The 25035-nt window shown below is 40.6% G+C and overlaps 1 protein-coding gene across 8 annotated transcripts in view; it reads left to right on the top strand.

The window, feature by feature from the left end:
• The window catches only part of RNF14 (ring finger protein 14), a 42795-nt gene extending 17985 nt beyond the window's left edge, over positions 1 to 24810 (top strand). The window contains exons 1-8 of one of the 8 annotated variants that reach the window (XM_081230498.1): positions 5295 to 5428; positions 9553 to 9722; positions 10780 to 10931; positions 14142 to 14669; positions 15310 to 15538; positions 19936 to 20108; positions 21078 to 21208; positions 23168 to 24810. In XM_081230498.1, the coding sequence (XP_081086624.1) occupies positions 9569 to 9722; positions 10780 to 10931; positions 14142 to 14669; positions 15310 to 15538; positions 19936 to 20108; positions 21078 to 21208; positions 23168 to 23225 (1425 nt within the window). In that variant the 5' untranslated portion in view covers positions 5295 to 5428; positions 9553 to 9568 and the 3' untranslated portion in view covers positions 23226 to 24810. The other 7 variants (XM_081230501.1, XM_081230499.1, XM_081230500.1 and 4 more) reach the window with 7 other exon arrangements.
• The last annotated feature ends 225 nt before the right edge of the window (positions 24811 to 25035 follow it).

Raw genomic sequence — 25035 nt, forward strand, 5'->3', positions numbered from 1 at the left:
AATGCTCAGCAGAAGCTCTGTGCACAGCTGGTTCTTCCGTATTTCTGCAGGCACTTCTGTCTGCTTCTCTGATTCCTCCTTTGGTTTGCCTTCCTTCTGACTCCCAGGTGTGGGCATGTCCACCAGATAAGTCTCTTCAGCCCTCTCTTCTACATAGGGTTATTAGCCCAGAAATAGTTTGCCAGATTTAACAAATAAAAATATACTGTGCCCCGTTAAATTTGAATTTCAGATAAACAATGAAAAATTTTTAGTGTAAGTATTTTTATCTGGCAATCCTATCCAGAAGTAATGTATGATCTTACCACAAGTTCTTTTCTGTTTTCATTTTTCCTCTTCTTCTTTTTATTTTTAGAACTTTGGTTTACACGGTGAATTTGAAAATCTATCAGTAAACACAAAAATCAAACATATTGACTGGGAGCATCATCTGTGCATGAATATTCAGAGGCTGACTCTGTTGATTGGCCTTGTTATGTATTCAGCATTTCTCGGTGACTCTAGGATGGAACTGTTCTCACACTGAAAGAACCACCCCAGAGAAAGCCTGGATCACACTCATTCATTAATTTATTCGGTCATCCAGCCACTCATTTTTTTTTTTTTTTTTTTTTGCGGTACACGGGCCTCTCACTGTTGTGGCCTCTCCCGTTGCGGAGCACAGGCTCCGGAGGCGCAGGCTCAGCGGCCATGGCTCACGGGCCTAGTCACTCCGCGGCATGCGGGATCTTCCCGGACCTGGGCGTGAACCCGCGTCCCCTGCATCGGCAGGCGGACTCTCAACCACTGCGCCACCAGGGAAGCCCCCAGCCACTCATTTATTTGGTGGAATTCAGCATGTTCTTCTCCATACATACAAGGTCAGGGTTTTTTTGGCAAGGGAAGTAGTAAGTAGCTAAAGCTGACCCACATTTTTCCTTTCCATTGGTTTGGTTTTCTTTCTTCACATAGAATCTAATCAGCCTAATTCTCACCTTGCTTCAGAAAGATTCTTGCAGGAAGGAAAATGAGTCCTGCCGTCATTACATAAATTCTCATGGGGCTCCCCTTTATAAGTTTATGACAGCCAGGAGTTGAGCCTGGAGCTCCGAGAGAAACAGCCATACACTGATTTATGATGGCAGCTGCTGCTAAATCTCACCCCTCTTTCCTTCTTACAGTGCCATGTTACCTTGGGGTTACAAAACTCTTTTCACTGTTATTCAGGGGAATAATAATAAAGTCCCAGTTTGCAAGTATAAACATGATCATTCTGTGCCTATTACTGTAAATCAAATTTTACCTTTTGCATCAGAAGCACAGAAGACATTTTTATACTGTTAGCCAATGCAAGCCTTTCTAGGAGTCTGTTTTTATATAACCCTGGGATGACCTGAGGTATTGTTTGGGCTACGCTGACCAGGGAAGCTGGCCACACAGGTAGTCTGGTTTTTTCTCCTTACAGACCTGAGCACTTTGCATGAGCAAAGTGTAAACTTGATCTAAGCATAGCATTAGGGTTAGTAATGTGGGCTCAGGATTCCAATTGCCTGGGCTCAAAGCCTGGCTTTGTAATTTCCTATCTGTGTGACAGTGGCAAGCCACTTAACTTCTCTGTGATCAGTCTCTTTAGCCTTAAAATAGGGATGACGATGATGGTAATATGTTACAGGGTTACTGTCAGGTTTAGGTTAGTCAATACAGGACATTTAGAGTGGGGCATGGGACATGAGTAGCGCTCTAGTTGTTAATTATTTATAATTGCTTTTAGTGTAGTAGCCCTCAATTTTTCTTTTGAGGATGAAGCCCCCGCTTAAAAAAAAACACCAATTTTTCAGATTCCCAGGTGATAATGGTAAATTTTTTGAGATCTACAAAGTGAGCAAATACATAACGACAGGAGACCAGCAGTGATACTTCTGTAATGGGGTGGGGCTCACCTCTGTCCAGTCCTGTGCCAGAGTTGGGGCAGGGCTTTCCCTTCCACACTGCTGCCCCTCTATACATCAAGGCTTGTTTCAGGGGTGCTTGTGAGTGGTGGCCATTGAAAAGGAGGCTGTCCCCTCTGGGCAGGTGAGATGAGCTCAGCAAAGTCTCTGGACACCATTTGGATGCCAGTGATGGACGGGAACCAGTGCAGGTCCTGATGGAAGCCCTGCTGGTCCCTACAAGACCAGACATATTTTGTGACTTACTCCTGCATCTCTACCCAATGGCCTGGGTCTTGACCTCTGGCCTAGGTCACACACCCCATCCTCTCCTAGCCCTAGACTCCATCATCATCTAGTGTCCCTGGGGATGGGGGATGGAGTTGGGTCTCTTTCTCTCTCTCTCTTTGTATCTTCATTCTCACCTATCATGATGTCATAAACTACAATCCTGACTTTCCTAGGGCCTTCCCTTTTAATTCTTAAAGCCAGAATGATTTTATTCTGTATTTCTGTTTCAACAAACCCTAGTTCTTTCACAGGCTATAAGAGAGGGTCAGACTGATGCAGAATTGGTCCTGATACTATATGTCACCACTGAATGACACCGGTAAAATCATTTCACCCCTTAGCACCTCAAGTTCCTGATTTGTGAAATGGGGAGATAAAATTACCTTGGTCATGGGGTCCTGGGTATTTAAATGGGACAATGTGTGTAAAATGCTTAGCACAGTGAAGGGCTGGGCACATGGGGATAGCTCAATTTAAAACCAAATGACATAAAGCCAGTCACTTAAAACCAAAGATACAGAAATGTTATTTTTATGGAGTCTAAAAAGAAAATTAAGTAGAAAACTCTCTTTATCCAATCCTGACCTCCAAACTGGACTCTGAATGCTTAGTCCACTTCAAACATTCATCCAAATTATTAACACTGCTTTGAAATTCTCCCTTCTATTCCCTCCATCCTGTGACCTCTGACATGAACTCATGATGTGATGTCACAATTCACCTCCTACTCCGACTTTGTGAAAATTTCCCGACCTGGTTCTTCGGCTCCCTCACTTTTTGCATCTGGGAGGTCTCTGCCTGTGTTTGTGGTCTCACCTTCAAGCACTCTGTGGTACGGTTGCCATGCATTTCTCTCTTGATTTTATTTCCTTTGGCTAAACATGAACAATGATATTAGTGAATGGCTTCAGAGAGTCTTCTTCCTTCCTTTACGTTTTTAAGGAGTATATTTCTGGTTTTGGTGTCCATTACAGGGGTAGTTAGGTTTTTGTTCTATAATGGTCAAGATTTACAGTAGAGAAAATAAGGGCTGATTATTTGCATTTCAAAAAGTTCCCTTCTGTGACAGTCAGGTAAGCCCTTCCAGTGCCCGATTTTTTTTCCCACTTGGCTTTTCCTTTCTCTTGGGTGCAGGAACAGCATCGTGATTTGTGAAGCCCAGCACAAAATGAAAATGCAGACTCTCTGTTTTCCAGAGTGGCTACACCATTTTACATTCCCGAAAGCAATATATGAGGGTTCCAATTTCTCCACATTCCCACCAACACTTGTTATTATCTGTCTTCTTTTTTTAAATTGTTATTGAGGTATAATTTACATAAAACATTGTGTTAGTTTCAGGTATATAACAATGATTCAATATGTGTATGTATTGAGAAATGATTTCCACAGTAAGTCTAGTTAACATCCGTCACCATACATACAGATTTTTTTTCTTGTGAGGAAAACTTTTAAGATTTATTCTCTTAGCAACTTTCAAATACTGTGTACAATACAGTATTATGTACTATAGTCACCACGGTGTACATAACATCCCAATGACCTATTTATTTTATAATTGGAAGCTGTACCTTCACCCAATTTGCCCACCCCCTACCTCTGGCAACCACCAAATGGTTCTCTGTATCTATGAGCTTGTGTTTTTTTTTTAATTTTTCTTTTTATTATATCAGTCCTAGTGAGTATGAAGTAACTTCTCATTGGGGTTTTGATTTCCCTGATGACTAATGATGTTGAGTATTTTTCACATGCTTGCTGACCACTTGTATATCTTCTTTCGAGAAATGGCTATTCAGATCCTTTGCCCATTTTTAAATTGAGTTACTGGTCTTTCTATTGTTGAGTTGTAGGAGTTCTTTATATGTTCTGGTTATTAAACCTTTATCAGATATATGATTTTCAGATATGTTCTCCTATTCTGTGAGTTGTCTTTTCACTTTCTTGATAATGTCCTTTGAAGCACAAAAGTTTTAAATTTTTTTTAAACTGTTCTTTTTAAAAAATTTATTTATTTATTTATTTATATTTTTGGCTATGTTGGGTCTTCATTTCTGTGCGAGGGCGTTCTCTAGTTGCGGCGAGCGGGGGCCACTCTTCATTGTGGTGTGCGGGCCTCTCACTGTCGTGGCCTCTCTTGTTGTGGAGCACAGGCTCCAGACACGCAGGCTCAGTAGTTGTGGCTCACGGGCCCAGTTGCTCCGTGGCATGTGGGATCTTCCCATACCAGGACTCGAACCCGTGTCCCCTGCATTGGCAGGCAGATTCTCAACCACTGTGCCACCAGGGAAGCCAAAAAAGTTTTTAATTTTGATGAACCCAATTTATCTACTTTTTCTTTCGTTTCTTGTGCTTTTTTTCATATCTAAGAACCTACTGCATAATCCAAGTTCATTATTTACTCCAACATTTTCTTTTAAGAGTTTTTTAGTTTTACCTTTTACATTTAGGTCTTTGATCCATTTTGAGTTAATTTTTGCATATGGCATGAGGTAGGGGACATGTAATTTTAACTCCCATTCAGCCTGTTAATAATCGTGTACCCTTTGGTAAATTCTTGAACCTCCCTAAGTTTCAGTTTTCTCACTCGTAAAGTGGGAATAACAGATGGTACCGAAATCATAAGGTTATAGTGAAGATAAAGAGAAAATTTACATAAAGCACGTAGCACAGGGTCTGAAGCATCCTATGCTTAATAAACATGGTAATTATTACTGTTATGAACAATGAATGAATGCCTTCATAGTGGAGGTGCCAGAAAGATGGGCAGCATTTCTGAGACCGGGATCCGAGGAGGGAGAAGAGGCTTGCTTTGTCTATTTGGGGGAGCAGGTCTGGGATTGTTACAGGAATGTCTGCCCCCGGTAGATCGCTGCCTCATGATCACCTGTAGGGATTGGTAAAAATTCTAATTCCCGGACACTGTCACAGAAGTACTGAAAGGACCTCCCTGGGTAGGGGGCCCCAGAATCTGCATTTGTGTCAGCTTCTCCAGAGGCATACTTAAGTGTGCAGGGCTGCGGTACGGGTGACGGTGGTCGCTCCTGCAGCGCCGCCTTTGACCTGCGGGGGGCGGCCGAGGGACCGGGGCCGTCAAGGAGGCTGCGCAAAGCCCTTCTCACGCTGGGGCCTCCCAGCCAGATCCGCGCCGCTCAGCTGACTGAAGCTCCGAAGACTGAAGAGGCGGTACGCTGGTTGAGCCGGGCGTCTCCAGGCGGAGCCGGCGAGTGGAGGTGAGGGGACCCGGAGCTAGGGTGGAGGGCGGAACTGTCGGGCCCGGCACGGCGGGGCAGCCGGAAGGTACGGTGGGGACTGCGCTCCGGGCGCGCAAGGCAGAGAAGGGCGGCCGGGCCGGGACTGCTCAGCGGGCTTCAGCTCCCCAGACCCGGGACGGGGCGCCCACAGCCCGGCCCGGCTAAGACCCCCGGGGCGCTTAGAGGAGGAAGGGGAAGGTCCAGGCCCTGCTCCTTTGGGACGCCCCGGGCCGGCCCACACCCGTGCAGCGCCCTCCGTGTCCAAGCGCCGGGGCAGGTAGCAGGGCTCGGGCCTGCCCCCAGGTTGTAGGTGAGTCTCACAAACAAGGACTCCACACCCCGCGGTGAGCGGTGGAGACACCGGCAGCGGCGTGCTGACCCCGGAGCCAGGGCAGACCCCAGGGCTGGAGCCCGCACGGTGTGGCCTGGGAGTATGAGTAGGATTTTGCCAGGCCCAAGGGAAGCCCGAAGGAGGAAGGGCCTTTCCTCACTGGTGTAGTGGTTTCCGGTTTGCCAAAAGTAATATTAAACTTGAATTCTCTCTTGTGTCGTGGCACCCGGGTTTATTCTCGTTACCGTGTTACGGCTGAGGAAACAGGGTGGTCTGAATCCAGGTTTAGTTATGTATTAGCTGTGTGACTTTGGGCCAGCAGGGACTTAAAATGTCATTTTTCTCTGCATAATGGAAGTAGGGCCAGGACTTGCTCCATGGGGCTGTGGGAGTGTAACGAGCTAATGCATTTAAAGGGCTTAGCACAATGCCTGAGACACGGTAAGAGCTCCCTAAGTGACGGTTTTTACCGTTATTGTGAAGACCGACCCAACCTGCTCCTAGTGGGATGTGGCAACGCTGTCACTAAACCTTGATTCTAGTCCCCCATAAGAGCACACTGCATCTCACCCCAATTCAGTTCTCACTTTTTCCAGTGTCTAATGTAAGGCACTGCTAGATGCTGAGAACAATATACACAGATGCAAAAGACTTGATCCTCACCCTTAAGGAGCTAATGCGGTCTGGTAGGAGAGGAAGTGCAAGTTCAGAGGGAGAACTGTTATGCAAGGTGGGTTGTGACAATGTCATAGGAAAGTTACAGTAGAAAAGTTTGCTGGATTTTTAAAGAAAGACATGATATCTAATTGGAAATTTTTACGTGGAATAGGGGCTTTGGATATGGGTCTTGAAAGCTGAATGGATAGAATCAGAAGGAAATCTAGGTCAGCAATCTGAATTAAGGGACTGGGACCCAGTGGCAGCTTCAGAAGCTGGGGTCTGGTGGGGTAGGTCATGAGGAGCTGCCGATGGGAAACAGCTTGGAGTAGAGCTTAATCCTGGCTGCTCATTAGAGTCACGTGGAGAGCTTGGATAGCTACTGATGCCTGATTGAATTGCTCTGGGGTATAGCCTGGGTATTAGGATTTTAAAAGTAGCTTCTCAGGTGATTCTACCATGCAGACAAGGTAGAGAACACTAATCTAAAACCAGAAACTATAAATTCATTTCACCCCATTTATAATGTTTGAAAAGGAAGAAACAAAAAGCTTAATTACATTATCACCATGTACTATACCTGGTAAAATTGTTTACAATTAAGTAATGTGAAAAAACAGTGTAGTACGTAGTAATACTACTCAGTAAATGTAAATTAATCCTGAATTTCATTCTTAGCTTATTTGGGAGTCACACATCTGAGAATTTGGTTTTAAAATTATGTTTTTATATCATATTTTTTGCATATAATATTAGGATGTTCATAGGATTCTCTAAAACCCGTCTATGGACTACTCTCCCCTTCTCCTTCATTCCCAGTTAAGAAGCCTGGTAAAGCATTTAGAATAGGACTTAAAAGTGTGTGTGTGTGTGTGTGCGTGCGTGTGTGTGTGCATGCGTACGTGCCTGTGCGCTTTTATTGTTTTGTTTTTAAATATCCTGCTGTCTTGCTTAAATTAACCTAATGTTGAGTGTCCCTGGCAGGATTAATTCATTAGCAGGCAAGAGGACAAACTGGAGGGGGATAGGAAGTGAAGGAATAGAGGAAGCAGAAGAGGAAAGGAAAAACAAAATCAAGAAAACCGCAGGAAGTCGTTTGTTATGGGAGCATGCTGTACTGTCCTCTCATACGACCTCGGTGTTTCTCCTCAGCTCCTCCTGGGGCTGAAGGCAGTCAGATAAGAAGGGCGCTCTTATTACTGGGGACATGCACATGTCCGTTCAACCACGTGCCTCAGTTAGGCTGACCTAGGAGAGTAATATGCAGCTGTAGATTAGGATTGACTGTGTGTTAGGATGTTTGATTTAAGTGATGGTAACGGAAATTCAGAACTTAAATTTGGAGAGGGTCCTAACACCATCTTTTGTATTTTTTTCCTGCAGTTGGCAGGATTTCTGTAGTATACCTAGTATGAGTTCCACATCTTGGCCTCTTAATCCAGCTTCAGCAGTCTCATCTCCATCATCTGGAGAATAAATGAGATTTGCATGAGTTCCAAACTGAGCTGAAATACGGACTGCAGTGCTAATATCCTTTTCTTCTGGTTGTTACTAACAGGTACTAACTGACCTCGAATAGAATATGTCACTGTGTCTTAGGGACACAGCTTAAGCAGAACTGTTATCATCTGCTGGAAAAACATACTTTTTGAAAATGGAATCATTTTAAATGAATTTTTCTAAGTTTTGTAGTATCACCTTTTATAATGTGAAAAACCATGTCCTAACTTTTCAATTCTGTGCATTTCAGTTTAGAAAAATATTTCAGCCAAGAGGGAGCATATTTGCGAATGCAATTATAGTACAATATTTTAATTGATAGAATGGTAATTTTGGGTGGTTGTTTTATTAAAGTAATTTTCATAGATTCTCACTACATATTTTTTGCACGTTTAAATTATTTGATAGTGTGGTGCATCTTTCAGCTGCTGCGATTAAAAAGCATTGTACAGTTTAATTGTAGCATATTTTCACTGTTGGTGTTACCTTAAAAAATGATAAATTTTACAATTGATTAGACAAAATTCATTTTGTTTCAAAAATTTAATATTATTTTGCTACTCCCTCAGTTATCTCTCTTACATAGTATCTGTCCCTGTAACATTCTCTAGAGTAGGGTGATCTCAACTGGGAGCAATTTTCTTCTGCCTCCCCTGTGCAAGGGGGGATATTTGGCTGTGTCTGGCGATGTTTGTGACTGTCACAACTCTTGAGGAAAAGGGATGCTATTGGTATCTAGTAGGTTGAAGCCAGGGATGCTGATACACATCCTCTAATGCACAGGATAACCTCCCACAACAATTGTTTGTTCCAAAATGTCAGTAGCGCTGAGATTGAGAAAACCTGTCCTAGAGATTGCTGTGGATTTAAAAAATTCATTTATTTATTATTTATTTATTTATTTATTTATTTATTTATTTATTTTTGGCTGCATTGGGTCTTCGTTGCTGCGCGCGGGCTTTCTCTAGTTGCTGCGAGCGGGGGTTACTCTTCATTGTGGTGCTCTGGCTTCTCATTGCGGTGGCTTCTCTTGTTGCAGAGCACAGGCTCTCGGAGCACAGGCTTCAGTAGTCGTGGCATGCACGCTCAGTAGTTGTGGCGCACGGGCTTAGTTGCTCCGCGGCATGTGGGATCCTCCCAGACCAGGGATCGAACCTGTGTCCCCTGCATTGGCAGGCGGGCTCCCAACCACTGCGCCACCAGGGAAGTCCCTAAAAAATTCATTTATTTTTAAGAAGCATATCAAGTATACTTTGACTACTTTTATTATGAGCAAGGCGTTGTCCGAAGTTCAGTGGGCAAGTCAAACTAATTTGTGATTTTTTTGATTGTGCTTTTTTTCTTAAATCATACCTAACTGATAAAGTCAGCAATTAAAAGAACCGCAACTGTCCTTTTTGGAAAAGGCTGTTACTGTTGCAGAGCTACTGGGATATTAGATATGCCTGTCATTTTTAGTTTGACAGAAAAGCGAGAATATTGATTAATTCTTTGCAGTCGTTTTTGAGGAACTTTCTTTTTGGGGGGTGTGCGGGGGGGCCGTGGACAGTGCCGCTAGACTTTTCCAAACTCTGTGCCTTTTCTGTTCTTAACTGACTTGAATGATTGTCTTCAGCTCCTCAGAAAATTAAATGTCGTCAGAAGACCGAGAAGCTCAGGAGGATGAATTGCTGGCCCTGGCGAGTATTTATGATGGAGATGAATTTAGAAAAGCAGAGTCTGTCCAGGGTGGAGAAACCAGGATCTATTTGGACTTACCACAAAATTTCAAGATATTTGTGAGCGGTTAGTTAATATTCTCTTAAACAGATTTTTCTAAATAAAGATTATTCTCAGTTTCTTAGTGTACCCTAAATTATTTATCATCTTGTGTTTATAGGCATTAGTGACATATGGTAGTATTACAGATTTAATGCCTGTTTCTCTTTTAATTGAAAATTGAGCTGGGGGTGAACAATTTTCAATTTGATTCTGCCTTTTTGATCACTGAATTAGGATATTATCCTGCGTATTTCATGCATCCTAATTGTCTTAACTAGCAGTTCATTAGCCATGAGTCATTGGCTGTTAAATAGGGATAATAAAAGAGAAAATGAAATAATATATGTGAAAACACTTGGAAAGATTTAAAGTACCATGGCGGTTGTTAATACTATTTGGTTTCCAGAATCTTTTCAACCACCATAAGCACATGGCACTTGCTGCTACTCTGTGACCTTCTGCTTCAGAAAAAAGTTGAAAACTGGTACTTTTGATACCAATGTACCAGATGTCATCTGTGAACACTTTCTCAAAATGTTTCTACTCTAAAGGCTTTGAGTAAACAAAGTAAGCGTGATAACTGAAAATGAAACTTTAATTGTGAGAGTGTTGTGTGTTGTATCTTGCCCTCGAGATCCTTGTGTTGGCACAAATTCACCCAACTATGATTCATGGGTAGTTGGCACATGCTGGTCTAAGTAGGTCAGGGCTCTTTGATAGAAATAAACGTCCTGTTCTCTAGATTGTGTCTTTAATCATCTACTGGAAAACAACAACAAAAGAAAACATTGTGTATTACTTGTCATTAGTGTTAGGAATTATACTCAAAGGTGTATACAAGAATAAGTTGTGTATCTTCATTTAAAATTTCATGATGCTTAGTAGATTTTTTTAAGGGCTTACAAGATTTTTTTTTTTTAAGGTGGCGGCTACGAAGTAACATTAGGGAATAGAAGGTGCTTTGGGGGAGGGTTTTTATCCCCTCAACTAAAGCATTACGTTTTTCTTGAGCACTGCTCAGCAGTAACGGACACTCAAGTGTTGACCAACTGATCCTTTCTAATCTTTGTTTTTGGTTCAGGCAATTCAAATGAGTGTCTCCAGAATAGTGGCTTTGAATACACCATTTGCTTTCTGCCTCCACTTGTGCTGAACTTTGAACTGCCACCAGATTATCCATCCTCCGCCCCACCTTCATTCACACTTAGTGGCAAATGGCTGTCACCAACTCAGGTTAGACCCGAAACTTAATTTCTCCTATCCATTTTTAGAAACTTAAAAATCATCTTTAATTGAACACTACCTTGATGATCTTGAATTCAGTGCATGAAGAACAAATGGGTTTGATTTTGTAATTTTTTTCCCTTGCCTTCATGAATTGTAATGTTAATAAATTGAAAATGTTTGGTGTTTTAGAAAAGAATGGTGTAATTAGAACGATTAATCATGTTGAATTGCAGTAAGAGTAATTTTTAATCAAGTATATTGTTTCTCTCTTCGTCTTGCTATTTTCCTATTTAATCTGTATTGTAATGGATACTATAAGGTCCTCCTCATTTTCCTTAGATGTTGGTATTGCTTTTTATTTTTTTTAGTTTCTTATCCATTCCTTAAATGAAAGATTTAATTGTAGTTAGGAGGACTAAAATTGAGCTAATGGAGTTCTAATAAATATTTCCTAAGAAAACATAAGAGTGCTTTTATTTTTAAAAGTCTGTATATTAATAACAGAGTTGTTGACTACTCTCACATAGGTGTGAATGCACACAAATAGAAATGTGTATGATTCCTGTAGATATCTCATTAAGGCTTGAGATCTTATATTATGATTTTCATTTCCTCTGGGTTGTATATCTTTTTCTAGTAACAACCTCAGCTCTTGATTGAGACATAAATATGACTTGAAGCTAATATAATGTATTCTGGGATAGATAATGGATCAGTAGCAGTTATTTTTCTAGAAGTCATGATGAAGATTGATAGGCTGATGTATTAAGACAAAAGCTGTCAGAGTTACTTGACCTCAAAGAACAGCTGTCAGTTTTTCCTTTTTGATCATGTAATTTTCATTCCCACCCCTGCTCATCACCAGTCTAATCTTTAGATGAGAGTGCTTTTGTAAAATTGAACTTACAGTTTAAAAATAAAATTAAACTTTAAAAAAGAATAATACATGTAGAATAAAAAGGAATTTTACTTTTTTTTTTTTTTTTTTTCCGGTATGCGGGCCTCTCACTGTTGTGGCCTCTCCCGTTGCGGAGCACAGGCTCCGGACGCGCAGGCTCAGCGGCCATGGCTCATGGGCCCAGCGGCTCCGCGGCATGTGGGATCCTCCCGGACCGGGGCACGATCCCGGACCAGGGCACGAACCCGTGTCCCCTGCATCGGCAGGCGGACTCTCAACCACTGCGCCACCAGGGAAGCCCTACCTTACATTTTAATATCTGTGTCAGAGGCAGCACATGCAAGACAGTGGATGATTTGCCCAAGAATATCAAAGGTGTTTGACATTTAGATCACTGAGAGTTGACTGAATTATCTAGATATTTATAGTCCCATTTCTCCAGAGAGTTCTTGATACTTTATGTCCATGCATGTTTGCACATACACAGTTTCAGATTCTAGCCAAATAACATCTACTTAATGCTGGCTTTTAGGGTGTGCGGAGAAGAGGGTTATTCATTATTTTATGTTACACAGCTAAAATTACAGTAGGATTCTCTATCAAATAAATTTTTGTCCATATAATTGGCATTTTAATTGTTCTGTGTTCCTTCTTTCTTCAATTCTTGTTTGTTACTGGCCCCTGAGTCCTTCTTGGCATTATGAATTTCACCTGTTGATAGTGAAGTTGATTCATGGACCTGTCCCTCACTGAATTTGGTTGGTAGATAGAAGTGGGTTTAGTTTTCTAGTATTTTCCATTATTCCTCTTCCAATATATATGCACAGTCTCTCTCATGCTCTTCTCTTTCTTACTCCCTTATTCCTCACATTTATGTACATCCCAGATGCCTCTTTTGAGAAGGGACTAGAGAAGAAAAGAGGATGGAGGAGAATGGCTTCTTCACTGGACTTGTTAGCTCAAGCAATACTCACGAACAGGGCTTCCCTTTTAGTATTTATTACATTTTAAAGATTTCATCAGGTTTCTGGTTGATCATATAAGCATATTCATGCAAATGTATAAAAGCATTAGTTGTCCAATCTTGAAGTAGTCAGTAAGTGTTTAATTTTGTGCCTGTATAGGGTTTAGTGAATAGCGCTATGCAGCATAAGGAAGAGAGAATGTGGTCCTTTTTCACTTGGTATTCAAATTTACAAAACTTGTTTACATCTGGAAGGCTTATTTTTTGATGTTTACCTTAGAAAGAAAAGCTGCTTATGATTCCTGAGCTCTACTTAAAAATATTTTACATTTCTAATGGAAAATCTTCTTATATTTGCCTTTCAAATTGAACAGACCCGTTTTAAGGAGGAAAAGTCAAAATAGTTTAAACTTTGGTTGCTTAGGTTAGGAAATGTGAGCTTTGCCTATGGCAGCCAAACCATGTTAAGGGCTTATAATCATGTCTGGGTTCAATATCAGCCTGCCTCCCTCTATTAGCCAGGATCTGGTGTAAGCCCAGATTGCTTAGTTAAAATCAGCTTGTAAATCTGAATACCAAGGACTCTGAGGTTAGATTCTGTTAGTGATTCTTTCGCACGAGGTGGCTTCTTGATACGACTGAAAGAATTAATTTTAAGGTTTGGATGGTTTTGTTTGTTTGTTTGTTTGTTTTTGCGGTATGCGGGCCTCTCACTGTTGTGGCCTCTCCCGTTGCGGAGCACAGGCTCCGGACATGCAGGCCCAGCGGCCATGGCTCACGGGCCCAGCCGCTCCGCGGCATGTGGGATCCTCCCGGACCGGGGCACGAACCCGTATCCCCTGCATCGGCAGGCGGACTCTCAACCACTGCGCCACCAGGGAAGCCCTGGATAGTATTTTTAAACTGTTCTTTTCCTATTCATTATTGTAGGGTACCTACAGGGCTAGGACTCCAAGTAATAGAAATAGTTCATTTTAGAACTAGATCTCTTCTCCTACATGAGGTAGCAATACTAACGTGAAGAAAAATAAAGAACAGAAAAAGTCCCCCATTGCAGTGGCTCGTATGTAAACCTAGTTCTGCATCTGGTAGAGCCTTGCTGTTTCTCTTGTCTTAATGATACTTCTTTTAGCTTCTGACCTTGTGTTCTGCTGTGGCTCGTGTTGCTGAATAGTTTAAGAAGTGCTTCGATAAGAACACTGATGCTGTTGTGCAGCACAGTTTATCACAGAAGTGAAAAATCATGTTAGGAAGTGGAAAAGCCTGAGTTAAAAAGATTTCCAGGGAAATCAGGAGTTGACAGCATCGTCATCTTTCCAAACTTACCAGCATCCTCATGTGTTTCCCCCTATAGCTGTCTGCTCTCTGCAAGCACTTAGACAACCTGTGGGAAGAACACCGCGGCAGCGTGGTCCTATTTGCCTGGATGCAGTTTCTTAAAGAAGAGACCTTAGCGTACCTGAATATTGTCTCTCCTTTTGAACTCAAGATGGGTTCTCAGAAAAAAGTTCAGAGGAGGATGGCTCAAGCTTCTTCCAGCACAGAGCTAGATTTTGGAGGAGCTGCTGGATCTGATGTAGACCAAGCGGAAGTTGTGGACGAGAGAGCCGTGCAGGATGTGGAATCGTTGTCCAGTCTGATCCAGGAAATCTTGGACTTCGATCAGGCTCAACAGATAAAATGCTTTAATAGTAAATTGTTCCTGTGCAATATCTGCTTCTGTGAGAAGCTGGGTAGTGAGTGCATGTACTTCTTGGAGTGCAGGCATGTGTACTGCAGAGCCTGTCTCAAGGACTACTTTGAAATCCAGATCAGAGATGGCCAAGTTCAGTGCCTCAACTGCCCAGAACCCAAGTGCCCTTCAGTGGCCACTCCTGGTCAGGTAACTCTTTGACTCTGCTGACAGCTGCCCCCTAATGCTCTCTCACAAAGGGAGACATTTTCTCAGGAACTTCTTGATAGGGCTCATCAGGGCAGTCTGAGGCCTGGGAGCCAGCCCACAAGTTGTTTCATTGTATCCATCAAGAATGCCATGATCTTAGTTTAAGCAAATGTAAATGCTTCCTTTGCTGGCTTTGGAATGGGTGGTCCTCCGCAGGGATGAGTAGTTTAAAAAGTAAAGTAATTCTGGTGATTTACTCTGTATATCTGCTAGGTGGGGGAACTACTACCCTGTCTTTATGTGGCGTTGGGATCTTGAGGGGTTATCTCTTAGAATAGTTAACCAAATGTTTTACAGACTTTAAAGACAGCCTGCTTGGTCTTCTTTTTTTTCAGTCAACTCCATTAAGGCATAAATGTACTCATTTAAAGTGTACCGTCTGCTTAGTTTGACACATGTGTAGACCCATGTAACCACCATCTCAGTCAAGATGTAGACCTCCCATACTTGGTTTGATTTTGAAGGGAGATAGAGTTTTAGTTTATGTGCCTCTGGTTTACACTAGCTTCCTAAGGATCTCCTCAGGATCAGAACTGGTTGGGAAATCATCAAACCTATGATGTTTTATATTTCCCTCCAGGTCAAAGAGCTAGTGGAAGCAGAGTTATTTGCCCGTTATGACCGGCTTCTCCTCCAGTCTACCTTGGACCTGATGGCAGATGTGGTGTACTGCCCCCGCCCATCCTGCCAGCTGCCTGTGATGCAGGAGCCTGGGTGCACAATGGGCATCTGTTCCAGCTGCAATTTTGCCTTCTGTACTTTATGCAGATTGACCTACCATGGGGTTTCTCCATGTAAGGTGACTGCAGGTAGGTTGTAACTGTGTGAACTCAGTCTCCCAGCGCTCCACCCGCCCTGCCCCACCCCCCCAAATAAAAAGGGACATCACTTAAATTCTTCAGTTTGGAAGAATTGTGTTCTTCTGTGTTTGTTCAACACATACTTTTGAGTCAGTTACTGTCTTAGGTTCTGGGGATATAGCAGTGACCAAATTCCCTCATGGAACTTACATTCTAATGGGGGAGATAGGCAAACAAATAAGAATATTCGATGGTGGTAGATGCTGAAGAGGGAAAAAAAAATAAAGCAGGGACAGGCTATGAAGTGTTCTGAAGGGGAAGGGGCTTCGGATTTTATTTAGAAAAACCAGGGGAGGCCTCGCTGGCAAAGTGGTTTGAGTAAAGACTTGAAGGAAGTAAGGAAACAAGCCACACAGATATCGGGGGGAGCATTCCAGGGAAGGAATGACAGAGTAATTTCTGTCTATGAATATGGAATAATGTAGATCCTGGTCGGCAAATGCAGAGCATCTAAGCTATCACTCTTGTTTCCACGGTACACGTTTGATCAGTCATCAAGTGCTTTCTCAGTGAGCCCAGGGAGGCCTCAGAATCTTCCTCAACACAGTGCTTCAGAAGGCCACCCTCTATTGAGGTAGTCACAGGAGGTAAAACCTGTTAGCCATTTCTGATCTAGATTAAGGTTTGAGGAATCAGGCCCTGGACATCAATTTGACTAGACTTTGGTGACTTAGTCTTTCTCAAACTAAAAGGGCTGATGATAATAGCTACTTCATAAGGTTATTGTAAGTTTGAAATGACCTATTGTGGTGCTACTTAAAGTTGTTATAGTTGTTATACTGGTCTGTGACAAGGTAAATACAGAAATTGAGAGTCAGTGTTTGAAACTTTAATAACGATTTTGCTATCGCTATTCACTGACTAAATTTTATGGCAGTCAAGTCTAATAAAAATTCAGGCTTATATTTTTTGTCTTTTTACCCTCATTTTTCTAATAATTCATTTGATTATATTTTGCAAAAGTACTGGTCCTTGACAGAGTGAGGGAAAAAAACTGGTACTTAACCATAGTTTGAGAATGGGCTAATGTATGTAAAATGCAAAATGGTAACTATTTTTTTTTAGTTTGTGTATTTATTTATTTATTTACATTATTGAAATATAGTTGATTTAAAATGTGTTAATTTCTGCTGTACAGCAAAGTGATTAAGTTATACATATGTATACATTCTTTTTTATATTCTTTTCCAGTATGGTTTATCACAGGATATTGAATATAGTTCCCTGTGCTATACAGTAGGACCTTGTCGTTTATCCATTCTGTATAAATGTAATAGTTTGCATCTGCTAACCCCAGCCTCCCAATCCATCCCTCCCCCAGGCCCCCTCCCGCTTGGCAACCACAAGTCTGTTTTGTATGTCTGTGACTCTGTTTTTGTTTTGTAGATAGGTTCATTTGTGTCATATTTTAGATTCCACGTATAAGTGATATTATATGGTATTTGTCTTTATGACTTAGTTCACTTAGTATGATAATCTCTAAGTCCATCCATGTTGCTGCAGATGGCCTTATTTCATTCTTTCTTATGGCTGAGTAATATTCTGTTGTATCTATATACGTACCACATCTTCTTTATCCATTCCTCTGGCGATGGACATTTCGGTTGTTTCCATGTCTTGGCTATTGTAAATAGTGCTGCTATGAACATAGGTATCTTTTTGAATTATAGTTTTGTCTGGATACATGCCCAGGAGTGGGATTGCTAGATCATATGGCTACTCTTATTTTTAGTTTTTTGAGGAATCTCCATACAGTTTTCCATAGTGGCTACACCAATTTACATTCCCACCAACAATGTAGGAAGGTTCCCTTTTCTCCACACCCCCTCCAGCATTTGTTATTTGTAGACTTGTTTGTTATTTTGTGGGTTTTTTTGGCCTTGATGTGTGGCATGTGGGATCTTGGTTCCCTGGCCAGGGATTGATCCCGTGCCCCCTGCATTGGGAGTGTGGAGCCTTAACCACTGGACTGCCAGGGAAGTCCCCTGTAGACTCTTTTTTTTCCTTTAAAGTTTAGTGTTTTTTTTTTCCCATTTATTTATTTATTTATTTATTTATTTATTTTTATAAATTTATTTATTATTTATTTTTGGCTGTGTTGGGTCTTTGTTGCTGCACGCGGGCTTCTCTAGTTGTGGCAAGCGGGGGCTACTCTTCGTCGCAGTACACGGGCTTCTCATTGCGGTGGCTTCTCTTGTTGCAGAGCAGGGGCTCTAGGGCGCGCGGGCTTCAGTAGTTGTGGCTCGTGGACTCTAGAGCGAAGGCTCAGTAGTTGTGGCACATGAGCTTAGTTGCTCTGCGTCATGTGGGATCTTCCCAGACCAGGGCTCGAACCTGTGTCCCCTGCATTGGCAGGCGGATTCTTAAACCACTGTGCCACCAGGGAAGTCCTCCCCTGTAGACTTTTTAGTGATGGCCATTCTGGCTGGTGTGAGGTGGTACCTCATCATAGTTTTGATTTGCATTTCTCTAATAGTTAGCAGTGATGAGCCTCTTTTTATATGTCTTTTGGATATCTGGATGTCTTCTTTGGAGAAATGTCTATTTAGTTGTTTTGCCCATTTTTCTATTGAGTTGTTTGTTTGTTTTTTGTTGAGTTGTATGAACTGTTTGTATATTTTGGAAATTTAGACCTTGTCGGTTACATATTTGCAAATGTTTTCTCCCAGCCTATAGGTTGTCTTTTCATTTTCTTTACGGTTTCCTTTGCTGTACAGAAGCTTGTAAGTTAGATTAGGTCACATTTGTTTATTTTTGCTTTTATTTCTATTGCCTTGGTCAGGAAATGTTTTGCCTATGTTCTCTTCTAGAGGTTTTATGGTGTTATGTCTTATATTTAAGTCTTAAACCACAAAATGGTAACTAGTAATGCCAGTATTACTATAGTTATTAATTGTTAGCAGAGTGTCATTATCTCTAAGAAAGGACCCTGAGAGGAGAATGAGTAAATACAGTACTTCCAGTTGCCTATTGCAGAGTTTTGTAGTGGTTATAGGCAGATGGGATGGAGAACTTACCAGAATATAATGATAGCCTTTACTTTAGACTTCTGTATCCTTATCACTGAGAGGCTGAAGTACATTTCAGGTGTTTCACAGTGTTTGGGGAAGAAATCAAAGATAGGCTTGGGGGCTTCAGCAAAATTAGGAATCTCTTTCTCAGTCTCTATATCTATATATTCGATATTACCATACAAAATATATGATATACTAACAATTTTATTATTTTGAGAACATTAGAGCAGTAACCTTTGTCCTTAAGATGTCCAGGAACACAAAAACGCTTTGAATTAGTAGAGGAGATAAAAGTGACAGGATAAAAAAATACATGTCTGCTACATCTAAGTAGAAGTGATGGAGTCATGGGAATGAACAACACAGAGAAAGGATTCACAGGTGAAGCAAAAGTGCAGATAGAATTCTGCCCCTGAAGATGTCCACTGCATTTAGAGGGAAGATGTCCACCTCTAAATAATGTGAGGAAAGTAAATTAATAAAATAGCTAGAACATTGTTGAGAGAGGTCTTTAATTAATTGTGTTGAAAGATTAAGGTAATAGAATTGTGAGCAAAAGCCTTGTCTACAACTAAAGCCTTTGGGAATGGCTGCCCATTCCATTTGAGTTAAGTGATAAAGCAGTAGAAACCAGACTGAAGAGTATTAAGGGGAAAAGTTGACAGGAGGGACTTTTCATTTCCTGTGGGTGGTAAACTTTATTCACTGGCTTCTTTTTATATACAAAATTGAACAGCTGGTCTTTGCCCTTAGGTGCTTTTGTTTAATTTGGTAGACCTGTTGTTAATCAAATGGTGAATGATGCTGATTTAGTAGAAAATCAGCGTCTGTTTCGACCTTTGTGTCATTTAGATAAGTCAGTCTTAAACTGTACTCCTAGTTGTACTAGTTGCACAAAAATATCAACATTAATAAGTTAAAATCAAAGGAAAAAGATAAGCTGTTATTCTGTCACCTTTAACAAGTCCAGCTTTTCTACTTGGAGGATTGCTGTCTGTTCTTTGTCTTTCATGCATGTGTAATTTTTACCTAGTTACAACCTAAATATGCTTTTTTCTGAATTCCATAATGAGTATTTTAACTGAGTTGTAGCCATCCTAATTATAAGTTTTAATAACTAAATATTATATCTTAAGTGGCTCCACACATAATTATTCCTTTGGACATTTAATTTGTTTGCCATTTTTATATGTAACTTTACTTTGGATTAATTCCTTATGATAAAATCCCAGGAATAGCATTATTGAGTAGTCAAAGGTTATGGCCAATTTTAATGGTTTTTAATCAGCATTACAAGTTGTATAAAAGTTAATTTTCCATTTCACTTTCTAGAGAAATTAATGGACTTACGAAATGAGTACCTGCAAGCAGATGAGGCCAATAAAAGATTTTTGGAACAGAGGTATGGTAAGAGGGTGATTCAGAAGGCGCTGGAAGAGATGGAAAGTAAGGAGTGGCTAGAAAAGAACTCAAAGAGCTGCCCATGTTGTGGGACTCCCATCGAGGTAAAGGTTTGGGGACAGACATGGAGGCAAACCTAACTGCAAGCATGTTACGATTTCCTCAAGAAGCCTTTTAATTTTGTGACTAATTAAGAAAACACATTTTGGTATTTATTAAACTTTCTTACCTTGGAAGATGTAAATTTACTACTAAATATTGTTACTGACCTAAAATGTATGTAGACTTCCCATTTCAAAGTGCTTTCATATGGTGACAGTTGTTCTCCCATTATATCCACCTCAAAATTGAGTGGGTTATAAAGAGGCCATACTCGAGCTACAGTCAACTCTTAACTCATCTACGTGACTAAAAAAGAATCAAGCCTGACTTCTCCTCCGAACTATATACCCTGGAATTTAATAGCTGTTTTACAAGTGCCTGCTTATGAAATAGAGACATCGGAGTCAAGATAGATAGATACATCTACTGCTTCTTGACAAAATCTTAATATGTTTCAAAATTGAAATACGTCTTTGCATTTGATTCTGTTGTTCCAGTCCATCATATCTGAGCTGACCCTTGTGGTGATGCCCCAGTTACTCCATTAAGGAAACTGGCCTTCTATTTAACCACTTCTGACATGCCTCAGCTCTTATAGAATGGGGGACTTGGTACCAAATGTTTACTTAGATTTATGTAAAAAGTTTAAATCCCACATATTAAATCCAAACATTTTAATATTAATCTAACTATACGTTTCACTTATACATGTTTGGTTTGTATTTACTGTTTATCAGAAGAGGTTTTGCTAAGTATCTAATTGTAGGAACACCTGCTAAGTATTTTCTGTATTTTACCTGTAATGCAAAAGAGTTAAGCATTCATAGTTATCATTGTGTGTTACCTGTATATCTCCACCCTGCATTAGAAAAGGGAGAAGACAAGGAGAATGTTGTACCAAATCATTTTGGCATTGTGCATTTCTCTTTTGCTTTTGTAGCCTTGATATTTTTCTCTGTCTTTCCCACCAGAAATTAGATGGATGTAACAAGATGACATGTACCGGCTGTATGCAATATTTCTGCTGGATTTGCATGGGTTCTCTCTCCAGAGCAAACCCTTATAGGCATTTCACTGATACTGCTTCCCCATGTTTTAACCGGTACGTACACACAGAGCTCCTAGTCTCAGCAGTTTTGGGTACTTGGTTTGCGGACCATAAGCCCAGAAAGTTTTACTTCAGTACTTTGCTTATTTAGAGAATTCTCATATATTTTCCCCCATGTATGAATTTTCTTGAAAATGAGTTTTATGATGAAAATATACTATCTGGGGATTTTCTTTTATTTATTATCCTCCTCAATTTTTTTAGTGAAAATTTTCAAACATACAGAAAGGATAGGACTATGATTAATAGGATACCTTCCAACAAAATGAACAATTGGTCATATTTTGCCATATTTGTTTTCTAAATTTATTGCTGAACTACTTGACCCTAAGTTGGAAATACGATGCTTCATGTCTATATGCTTTTTTTTTCTTTAATTAATTAATTAATTAATTTTTGGCTGCTTTGGGTCTTCGTTTCTGTGCACAGGCTTACTGTAGTTGCAGTGAGCGGGGACTACTCTTGGTTGCGGTGCGCGGGCTTCTCGTTGCGGTGGCTTCCCTTGTTGCGGAGTACAGGCTCTAGGCGCATATGTTTCAGTAGTTGTGGCACGTGGGCTCAGTAGTTGTGGGTCACGGGCTCTAGAGCTCAGGCCCAGTAGATGTGGCACACAGGTTTAGTTGCTCCGTGGCATGTGGGATCTTCCTGGGCCAAGGCTCAAACCCGTGTCCCCTGCATCGGCAGGTGGATTCTTAACCACTGTGCCACCAGGGAAGTCCCTCTATATGCTTTCACACGTCTTTCCTAAGATAAGAAAAGTCTTCTATATAACAACAGTACTGCAAAAAATTTAACAACAATGGCATACTATCATCTAATAAAATATTTAAGACTTATCAACTATCCCTAAAAATATCTCTTGAAGCTGTTTTATTATACCAGGATCTAATCAAGTTCAATCACTTTATTTGGTTCTGTCTCTTTAGTTTCTTAATGGAGAAAAGTTTTGCCCACCTTTCTTTTGTTTGTTTGTTTGTGTTGAGGGGAACATTGACTTTTTGAAGAGTCCAGGCTGTTGTCCTGTATAACTTCTTACCTTCTCGAGTTTTGTTTCTCCATGGTACCTTTGAGTTTGTTTCTCTATCCTCTCTATTTCCTGTAAAGTGGAAGTTAGCTCTAGACTGGAGTTTGACTAGATTTAGAGTAACATTTTTGATAAGAATACTTAATAAGGGGTGACGTACTTCATGTTGTACCACATCAGATCAATAATGTCAGGCTGTCTCACTGTTAGTATGATGCTCAGTGCTACCATTTGTTCCATTGTAAAGGTAAGGTTTCTCTTTTTGTTATTAGTAAGTGATCTGTGGGGTGATTCCTTGGCACAATGTGAATATCTAGTTCTCCACCAGCTCCAATTTCAGCATCAGCTGATAATCTTTGTTAATAGACATCTGTGGAGTACCTACAATCAATCATTGGTGTTATGAAACTGTAAGATAAGTTGAAGAAACAGGCTCTTCCCATGAACCACTGGAAATATAGTGTTGAAAATTGCATAAATTTTAAGTAACATAAGGGGAGGAAAACAAATTGGCAACTGAAAAATATTCTATTGATGGAGAGTGCAAGAACAGTGAAGATGGAGAGGATGGAGTGATTAGCGTGTAATAAAGTTATAGTGTTTTGAAGGAGTTAGCTTCTAGACTACCTGAATTTTCCAGTCTTGGCTTATTCCACATATTGTACACATTTAGTATCAGTTTTGTGATACCCATCTCCCATTATTGTTTATTCTTGGTCCTAGAGAGTTGTCTGGATCCTTAAAAGGGCTGTTCCTATAAACTTTAAGGGACCCATATTTCAGCCCTCCCCAGTGGAATGATTAAGGGAGAGGAAAAGATATACAAAGATGTTATCAGAAGAGTACAGAAAGTATATTTGAGAAAAGGAAAGAAATTGTATTCAGTTTCTATCAGGTATATTAAAATGTACCTTATTTTATGCTTCCAGGTTGTTCCATGCTGTGGATGTTAATGGAGATATTTGGGAAGATGAGGTTGAAGACTAGTTAACTGCTGCTGCTCAAGATATGGAAGTGGAATGGTTTGCCCTAATCTTTTGTCAAGTATACAGAGTAACTTTGCAGGATATTTAGGGTACCATTGATTCCCTCTTCCTATGTAGAAGATATGGAAGAACAAGTTTGATATTTTCATGTGGTACTACTGATTAAGGCATATTCAGACATTTTTCATTGCAACATGATTGAGGAAATATTAAGCCAAAGGTTCCGAAAATGAAAACTAGAAAATATTAGTATTACAATGTGCCCAAAGCTTTGAGTAGTTAAAAATTAAATATTTATTTTCTTCTCCAAGCTTTAGGTAAGGAGAGAGGGGTCAAGAGTTAAACTTATAGTCCTTTTTATCTCTGAGAAACATCCCTCTAAGACATTCTGTGGGAGCTCCCTCAGTAGTACTGCTTACAACTGGGGTGGGTAGAAGCCTTATTAAAATTGTACCGAGAGCCTGATGTTATTTACTCAATGTTACATTCTTTCCAACCTGAATTTCTGCTAAATTAATCTTCTTTGGAGGAAGCCCTTTACTCTATAACTGATTGGATGGCCCAGTGTCATTTTGATCTGATTTTCAGAATAGAAATTTATAGATAATTTTTAAAATATTTTTTGATACCACAAACACTGTGGGTCACCTGATATATTATTAGTGGTCTATAGTCCACTGGTTTTGAGCCAAGTCTAGAATTTATTGATACTGGCTCAGAAGAATTTCAGCCCTATTCAACTTTCCAGTTTCTTCTAGGCAGTAGAGCCTAGATTCAGAACGACTTGTCTTCTGTTCTGCATTCTTTCTGTTGACTCTTGCCCTGCTTTTCATTGGTAAGGACAATTTTAATATTAGCTCCAGCAGCTCATATTTCTATTTCCTCTGCTGGGATAGGAGAAAGCCTAATATGTTCCCAAGCCGAACAAGCTGAACTTTTTTTTTTTTTTTGCGGTACGCGGGCCTCTCACTGTTGTGGCCTCTCCCATTGCGGAGCACAGGCTCCGGACCTGCAGGCTCAGCGGCCATGGCTCATGGGCCCAGCCGCTCCCCGGCATGTGGGATCTTCCCAGACTGGGGCACGAACCCGTGTCCCCTGCATCGGCAGGCGGACTCTCAACCATTGCACCACCAGGGAAGCCCGCAAGCTGACCTTTAATTATCTGCGTTTTGAACACTGTACCACCATAGTTCCAGTCCTAGCTTTCTGAATTCTTTTTAAAGGGCTTCTCTAATGAGCTATGGAAATTTGTCTTCCTATCCTTTTTTTTTTTTTTTTGCAACAGCGCTGTTTCAGGGGATAATTTTGGCTTGATATCTGGATCGTTGTTTCTGGGTTTTGCTGGCTTTTTGAAAAATTGTCTTTCCTTGTGGTATGGTGAGTGGCTTGGTAGCAAAATAAGACTTTTGGAAAAAAAGGACAGAGGAATTCATCTGCATTTGTGAACATGTTCTTTTTTCATATCTTGTCATTGAAAATTGGGGAATCACTTTTAACCATTTTAAGTGTGTGTATCCAAAGAGCACGGACTGTTTCTGGATTGTCAATGAGGATGCTTAATCTTAAAAATAAAAATTATTTAAAAATTGTCTTATAATTAAAGCAGAGTTGCTGCTCTGTGTTCTGTCACCAAGGCAACTGATCACATTTAAAAACTATATGGTATATAACACATATTCTTAAAATGAGCAGAAGAAAGTCATAGTACAGCGCCTCCACTTGTGACTGAACTTAGATTTTAGGACCCATATTTTGTTTGAACTACATGGACTTCGATTCAGCACATTTAATATAAGAACGAAAGTTAACTT

Source organism: Mesoplodon bidens, assembly GCF_964165515.1.
Source record: "Mesoplodon bidens genome assembly, chromosome: 4".
NCBI lineage: Eukaryota > Metazoa > Chordata > Mammalia > Artiodactyla > Ziphiidae > Mesoplodon > Mesoplodon bidens.